Genomic DNA, 8,876 nt, shown 5'->3' on the forward strand with positions numbered 1-8,876 from the left:
TGAGAGAAGATACATTCTGTTTCTTTTTCTAAAAGTCAAAACTAAATGGTACAAGAAGTCAGGGCCGTCATAATATTTCACGAATACGTTCTAGCTGGCTTCTATAAATATTTTTTCAAAGTCAAGAAAAGTCCTGCATACCGATACCCCATATGTTAAAAAAAAATAACATAAATACCATACTCTCCGCAAGGTTATTTTTTCGTAAAAAAAAAAAAAACATCAGTTTCCCGAACACAAACAATTTTACGAATACGCGCGAAGTTAGTCACCCTTCGAATGTACATTTTATAAAACACCATTCGGGAATCTAATCGTTCCAGGAAAAAAAAACAATAGAGACAGACTCCTAAGAGCCAATAGTGTCTTGACTGACTCTGGCAGTGAACAAAATATTTTAGCCTCCAACGCAAAATACTATAGCAGCACTTCAGTCTAGTCCCTTTTCATGCCCACTGACTCACGTAGTACTCGTCTCGCGTGTTACGTTGTCGACAGACAACAACAACAACAACAACAACAAAGAACCGACGGCCAACTCCGACATTCACAAAGCGTCTCCGCTCTATTCTTTGTCTTTGTCTTTATTTCATTCTCTTTTCTCATCAACGCCAAACTGCATCTATTTTTTTACTATTATCCACCGGTCGACAATTAATCCGCGTAAGTTTCCTATCTCCCAGCTAAAACGGCTTGGTCGAACCTTCTGTCTCGTAGACTCGGCAAAAGAACGCGCGAACCTGAATATTTGAAGGAAATTCTGAAAAATGTGAAATTTCCTAAAATCTTTTTATCTATTTCAAAAAATTTTTTCCTACCAAATTTTTTTTTAATTACCAGTGCATTTGATCTTGCATGTACTTACTGGTGAGTCGTGACGTTGAAGAAGAGGTGGGAAAATTGCGGCGCCGAATCTTCCGGTCCATGCGGCGCCGGGAAGCTGGCAACGAGCATCACCGGTTTACGTGCAAAGTTGTGCTTGCTCTGCCGCAAAAAGGCAACGCTGTCGTTGGCTATCAAATCGGGATAATAATCCTTGCCGTATTCAAAGCCGTGCTTGATCTTCTTGCCGTTCATGTTAACGCTGTAGTTGTAGTAGCGTGAATTCATTATGAGGCCACCCCACTCCCTCCATCCCGGTGGTATATACGAGCCATTGTATTTGTTCAGATACTTGCCAAAGTAGCCTGAAACCAAAAAAAAAAGGGTCCATTTACGACTCTGCCTTTATTATTATTATTTGCCGATAAAACAATACCATTGAAAATGGCCACTGATGAAAATTTTTTATTCGAATACCAACGACCAAATCAAAATTTTTTTCTTAGTAATCGATAAATCCAAAATTAATTTCATTTTTGAGTTTTACGTTATTTTTATAAAGGCACCCGTGAATATATCCCTTATTGAGATAAATCTTCGTAACCCTCCCCACCTTGAATAATTCATATGCTGTTGGCCCATCAAATAATTAATTCAAAGGACGCACGTTAGAGGCCACCAGTGGCGCGTCTCTTCGTCCCACTAACCTTACCTGTTCTTAATATCTTTTTTGGCTTTCCGAAGGCCGACGAGGAAAGTATACGAGAAACCCTTGCATTTTGAATTCCTCGACTTACTTGCATAATTAATAAATGACCGGCTAAGAATTTTGGTATGATAGATGTATATATATTTTTTTTTCAAAATTATTCACGCATCGTACGAAATATTTCGGATGTACCTGTTGCACTCGTGTGATTACGGTGAAAAAGGGGTAAACAAGGGAGGCACGTGTAATTAAAATGAAAATAACGAAATGTCCAAGTGACGGCGAACGTTTACGAAGGAAGGAGAGAAGAAATGTTCACCGCCGACAAAGCCGCCACGAGCAAAAAGGAAGGACGAGACTGCCACGTGATATCCTGGCGCCAGTCGGATGCTGCATGAAAAAAAAAATATATACCTATAAAAGTCCAAAAAAAAATGGAACAAGAGGAGTGCGGATGGAATAGCAGGAAAATATAGGTCAATGCAAAAGATGGAGATATGCAATTTCAATGACGGATGATCGAGATCGATGAATACTGGAAAATCTGGATTATTCGATATTATCGATTATCGATCGGGGATAATACATTGTAACTGTTATTGAGAAAAAAAAAGTCTTATTCATCGTAATGACAAAAATTGTACGAAATCGATATAAAAAAAATTTATCGAATCACAATAGTCAATATGACAGATAATACATGTGCAGTATCACGATTCTCCGAATTTCTTACATCATCATCGGCGTCCTGTCTTCGATGTCATTTTCAACTTTCTGCTACGTAATCTGTTTATAATGGCGGCTCCACACGACTGGCTCCAGTCGGGTCGAACGTAGTTTATATAGCAAGTCAAGAGGATTTTAGGTCAAACACATAAGGAATGGAGCTGCAATCCCAGACTTCTGTTCGGCCGAATCCATGCACGTAAAGTCGATAAAGTTTTGGGAAAATTTCAAAAATATTTTCAAAATTCGTCCACAGTCGCGATATTACTCGATAATTAATTCCACTCTTTCAAAACAGCCGGAGTTGAGCCGCGAAAATCACCAAGAGGCCTCTTTTTTTATTCAAGCACTCGCGGTACATGAAAGGGGTGAAAGTGTAAACGTGTAAAGGAGTGAAAGGGTGAAAGGGAACAAAAAAAAGGGCGCGGGCGCAAAGTCTATAGTCTGCAGTCTGAAGTTCTCCCAGAGCCTGTAAAAGGCCCTGCAAATGTTCAATGGATCTGTATGCTTCAAAAGCATCCTTACAAAAAAAAAAAGAAAACAGAAAAATTGTCAAATTTCCTACAAAAAAAAATCCCACGTAAACAAATTTACGAAAAAAAATTTTCAAATTTTATTCCTGTACATACCAAAAATACCTAAATAATCACCTCCCCCCTCCCCCCGCTCCGACTTCATTCTAGAAAAAATTTTGTTTTGGGTAGTTGGCACGAGTCCCTTGGCACATGGTCTTAATGCATCTGGGCACTTATATAGCGCGTTCCTAAAAATAGTTAAGATATACCGGGTCGACTATAAATAACAAATTGAATTATCTCCATATCGCGTACGTGCACACACGAGCCTCGGTCGGTAAAATCAATCGGACTCAGTTATCAAGACAGTCATGACAGTTGAGATTGGCTAGAGATAAGGATCAGCAAGGTCATTTATTTTCCACGGGTCATGGGACACGATGACTAAAGTCACGGTGTAGTCCTATCCAATGATGCCCTAAGCGAGTAAGCGCATGGACTGTCATTTTTGTAGGTTAACTTGACTGAATGTAGGTTAGGTCAGGACAGATTAGGTTGGGTCGGAGTAACGACACTTTTTTTTTTCAAAACGACAACAATAACATCCTTGTTAAACCTATTACAATCACAAACCGGAAATTCCCTGTACGCAATCTAACCCTAATCTAATCTAATCTAATCTGATCCAACCTAACCTCAAACCGACGGTAACGTCACCTGCCATTTTCAAAACATCATAAGCGCTCACGTGGCTACAGGCCTAATTCGTTACCTACGGTAAATCATTAAGGGCGCCTGAATGTTTTTACATTGCCAACAATCGAGCTTTGTTGTACAGGTCGATTTATAATATTTTGACTGAGACGCTTAAAACAACGTTCTTCGCGCAGCCACGACTTGGCTTCCTTAAGGCTGTATTTATGAGCGCTATTATCGCTAAGAAAGGAATGTATTAAACGTCACGATAATTTATTACGAACGAAATATGTTTCTCTTTCACGTATATCGTCCTTAAAGAACGTGTAATCGACATTGGTCGTCTTTTGAAACGACCTGCTACTACAGGTCAGGTTAGGTACCCCTTATAACCATAAGAATGAAAAATGTACAAAGTTCAGGATAAGGTTATATATATGTATAATATTACCTAGCAGATATCCTCTGCTACAGGTCGTTACAGTTTCGTCATACTCGTTGGATAAAAACAAAATATCATAAAAACGTCAATGAATATGGCAAATATTAAAATTGACAAAAATTGATGTTCGTTAAACTTTGAAATATCCTGTAAGTATAGAAGAAAAATGGATTAAATAAATAAATATAGTTGATCGACAACGTGGAAATGTACTGCACTTCACTATAGACGCCGTACAATATTCACGGCCTGAGTGCATTACCCCCCAGCCTAACCTAACCTCTAGGGTAGAGAGAAAAAATAAGTAATTCCTGTATTCCCAATACCCGGCCCGTCTTAGTGTTACGAATTTATGTATTTTTTTTTTTTTTCAGTACATATATATTTTTCTCTGTATGCAATACCCATTGGCATTCGTCATACTTTGAAATGCACTGTAGCCAAAGCCATTCTTGTAAATGCACTAAATTGCCAATGGTTTGTGCTACGGTGCATTCTGTGCTGAACTGCAGCGTTGCAGCGGGGATAAAAAAATAAATAAACGAGACGAGAAATTTTTTTTTCAACGTCGACCCTATAGATTAACCCAAGGAATTGCATTGCTATATGCATCTGTCGTTTAAAGACTTTTTCGAGCAGGCGATACAGGTGACGAGACTTTCGTAGAATTTCATTAAGATATCAGATATTCGATTAAGATATCCAACGGCAGCCATCTTGAACATTATTATCGGTCATCTTGTCCGTCGGATTTTATTTGCGAAGTTCATTCTCCTTTTTTTCTTTTTCGTTTTCTCTCCCTTCGTCTCGCTTCGATTCGATGCCCGTCGAGTCGAGAGGGCGGTAATAAAAGTGACCGACCAAATTGATACGCTTCGATTCCAATTAATTCGATCCAACGATTTGACCGATAATTAGTCGGCATACACGGTGCAATTAGACACGTGTCTCGCTCTGGAGTATGCTAATTTGAAATCGCTCAATAATTGCATCCTTGATAACGGGCTTAAGATTTCCTTCTGTTTTTTTGCAATTTTATTTTTCCCTTTTGTCCTCTGTCGGATTCTCGTACTTCGTTAATCGAGCGACAATTATGATAGGTCGTAAATTAATGTGACTGGTATGATGATTAGTGACTTCTGATGGGATAATGAATTAATTACTGGTATTTACGTTTTGCAGTTTATAGGTTACATTTTATTTTTTTTTTTTGATTATGACTTTTTGAATTTGGACGACGAGCGGGGTTTGTAAGATTAATGAAATTTTATAATTTTTTCAAAAATTTCGAATCACGTGTATCTGTATGTTGGAAAAATTTCGAAGCATCTCGTGTTCTCGATTTATCCCAGCTAAGATCTGCCTCTGTGTGTGGCCTTATCATTGCCAGAGTACACGTCACGTGAGAGAAACTGCTCCGTAAATCGAAAAAGTCCGTTAAAGACGCGTCCATGACTTCCGATAAAAAAAAAATTGTCCCCGGTTGCTAAATTGAGTTTTTCGTGAAAAAGCCGAAATTTTGGGAAAAAATTACCCTCGAACCTAAAAAACTGTTTTATTTTTATTTTCCAAAAAAAAGTAGGGGGGTTCAATTTTAATCGGAGAATGAAATCTCAAAAAAATGTTGGTCGAATAAAAAAAATATTGATCGAAGGTTCTAACAGCGCCTTAAGGTTACCCGTGGATAAATAACGCGGAAGCGTCCTAAGCGCGCCTTCAACTCGCCGAATCCAAATAATACATTTCGCCGCAGAGTTGCCTTGTAAAATTCTCATCCTAAGACGGCATCCGCGCCAGCCTGAAACTAGGCGCTCGCCCAACCTTACCCTTCCGGGGTATTAGAATTTCAAGACAAGGAGTCCTAAGCGCCCCCTTAAATGGTTACCGAGACCCGAGTAATGTATGCGCGCGTGACAAGATCCTCTCGGGAAGATAGCCGAGAAAATTTGTCGCCTGGTCGCCATAGTATTCTGGTCAGGGACACTGCGCTACGATAAGAAAACCAGTTCCCACCCTTCGCGAACGTTCTCAGCGCCCTTGCCGATGTGAACGGGCCTTAAATAGGGGCCCCCCTTTTTTCCTCATCACCATCGGATTCCCTCGTTCATTCATACTTTTTGAACCAGCTTCTTGGAACGAGATTGGCGACCAAGAATAAAATAACATTCGTCCCTAGTTACTTTTCAATTGCCCAATTAGTAATATTTACAAAATTTCGTTTAAACGTGCTCAATTTTGGAAAAATCGATTCAAAAATTTTCACATGCATAATACACACGCTCATACTCGGATCTGACTTTTTAGATCGTACATAACATTTCAATGTCATTCAATAGAAAAAATCAAAATTGCCGTAGACTATCGTATCGCCGCCATGACACCGAACAGCTGATTCCGGCTGTAGATAAAGAAAGTCGAACTGTCATACGACATACATATGTATATGGATATCCGTCAGAAACTTGAAATCACATATTAAATTCGATGTCAGCAGCAGTCACCATGTTTCTCTAATCCCCTATTATACACAAGTTCCCGAGTAACATAATTCTCATCCTGAAGCATTAGCCTGTTGTGACAGAACGTTGGAGAGATTATATTGAGGAAGTGACAGAACGACAAAATCGTCATTGTGAACCCGTCGGTGGTATCGTCAAAAATATATAATCATCCATGGACGTTGTAAGCCGTCACTAAATATGAAAGAACCTTGTTACTCCTACACGTGGATCTCAATACCATACAGATATATTCGATGCTAAACGGTTTCTCGATCGATAGCTATTACACCGTAGCACTAAGAGGCAAACGTCGTGTTTTCAAATAGACCATCAAGAAGTAGCCATGGAAACAGTTAACGACAGTCGAAACTCGTAGAATCTTAATAATCCGCTGAAATGTTAACAACAGTCATAAAACAGTAATAAAAAACATTTACGAACCCCGTTACTTCCTTTCCTTATGGCTTTATTCCCAATGGAATATGTGCCAGTGCGAATGCCATTAAAAAAGTTTCCAAGTACGGTCACAGAACTATCTGCGAGTCCTTATAGACGGGCATTCGAACGAGACTAGCTAATCCGCCGATAGATGGCGGTAGCGCTCCTTCGTTACGGCCTTGAAATAAATTCAAGAGACCCGAGCGATTTAAAGTTTTCACGTGAATTATCAAGTGTTACGTAACGCGTGATTTTTCCGTTTCAAAGCCCGAGGTGAACGTCCTGCGTGACCAGCGGAGAGAAAGATGGCGAACGAGAGAAGTGGTACGAAAAACAGTCAGAGGGCGCCAGTGTCGCTACTAAAGCCTATATACACAAGAGACGGTCGATGGAAACCTGGGCCCACTGGCGGCCTAAGTATACAAACGTAAGGGCCACCCCCTCTTTCGCCATTCAGGTTCCTTATTCTCGTAGCGTCTGTATGCTCAGAATATTTGTACGTCCTCTGTCGGCTACCGATCTTTGTTCGATCCTAAGAATCCAACGATAATGGATCCCAAGTGCAGTGGCGTAATTTATACGAAATAAATATAACTTCGTTCTCCCTATACTGACGCACGACCCAGAACTAAACTTACGTAGAACTTCAACCTTCGCCAGTTCTTTGTATCACGTTAATTACACCAATAGCGCTCCGATCGCTTCCATACCTTCTACATAGATACCTGCGTCACTGAAAACATTAGTACAGATGCACTAACGAACATATAAAAAATGAATCACCTCACAAAAAAAAATACTCTTCTCGTACATTCTAACCTAAAATTCTCTCACGTCGCTCGTTGTATTCAAGCGATCCAATAAAAAAAAAAGGTTTCGACACAAAGTAAAAATCTCACGTGACGCATCTCGACATGCTCCAGTAAACAGATGTCTCTTCCGTCCCGCAAACAAACATAATACCAGCCACGTCGAAATCTCAACTCCACATCTACTCGAATAGCACATTTGAATTTCCCCGCCTTTTCTCAAAAGCGCCACCGACCGGCCGGTTCGCGTCCATCGTTCCTCCTATAGGCTAGTCTTGCGTTATGCCGCCCGACAATCGGTGTCGCTGTCGTCGCCTATTTATCGCACGCAACGCCCTGGACTGCACGTATCGAACTAATAACACGACACAACACAATAAATCCAAGACTCACCGGTACGATATCCGGCATTGCTCAGGTAAGCGGCAAATGAATGAGGCTCGTGATCCCGTTGCCACTGAGGACTGCTGCAGTTGTCATTGTTCGTAAAGACTTCGTGATTGTGAACGTAACGGCCAGTCAGTAGTGAACTTCTGCTAGGGCAACACATCGGCGTCGTGACGTATGCGTGTCTCAGCTCGGCGCCTTCGTCCCTGATGCGCCTGAGGGTTCGCGGCATGAAGTTCAGCGAGCCTGAAAAAAATCAATGGGGGTTAAATTTTTTTTTCTATGTTTTTTTGACGGTCCACAACGTCGGATTTTACGCACGTTGAAAAATTACGTGCGCATAGTCGATCCGAGTAGGCAGAATTCCTATAAATAGAATATTCAGACTATTTCAAGTGTTACGCGCAATTCAACTTTCTCCAATGATTTTCGCTGCTTCGTTAGCGCTGGCTGCCGCACAGTTTTATATGCGCTTCATCGATTGGGTCGTTATTAACGTATTCGGGGAATTCTTTTTTTTTTTTTAATTCAACGAATCATTATAATTATCTTGCAGCAGCGTTCAATTGAATTCGTTAGATTATCTTCAGATAACGAATCTTCGTTGTCTAGTGAAACGTCATTTGAGAACGTCGTGCTATTAGTACGATTGTCATGACGATTCCTGCAGTGACGTCATCGAAGGCGTCAACAGACACGTAATTTCAAAAAGCACAGTCATCGAAAATTTTAATTATCTGACAAAAGTACTCGATTACGTCACGATAAGACGAGATAAAAAAATCAATAGACCCAAACGTTAGTCAAAATATTAAAAAAAAAAAAAAAAAA

At 40.2% G+C, this 8,876-nt stretch overlaps 1 protein-coding gene across 6 annotated transcripts in view; it reads right to left on the minus strand.

Moving 5' to 3' along the window:
- Nucleotides 1–865: 865 nt before the first annotated feature.
- Nucleotides 866–8,876, minus strand: part of LOC107272926 (extracellular sulfatase SULF-1 homolog) — a gene marked incomplete at its 3' end in the record, with an annotated part of 37,862 nt that continues 29,851 nt past the window's right edge. For all 6 annotated transcript variants that reach the window (XM_015750605.2, XM_015750610.2, XM_015750606.2 and 3 more), the window contains 2 exon segments: nt 866–1,187; nt 8,052–8,291. In XM_015750605.2, the coding sequence (XP_015606091.1) occupies nt 866–1,187; nt 8,052–8,291 (562 nt within the window).

Source organism: Cephus cinctus, unplaced genomic scaffold (genome assembly GCF_000341935.2).
Source record: "Cephus cinctus unplaced genomic scaffold, Ccin1 Ccin1_scaffold1312, whole genome shotgun sequence".
Lineage (NCBI taxonomy): Eukaryota > Metazoa > Arthropoda > Insecta > Hymenoptera > Cephidae > Cephus > Cephus cinctus.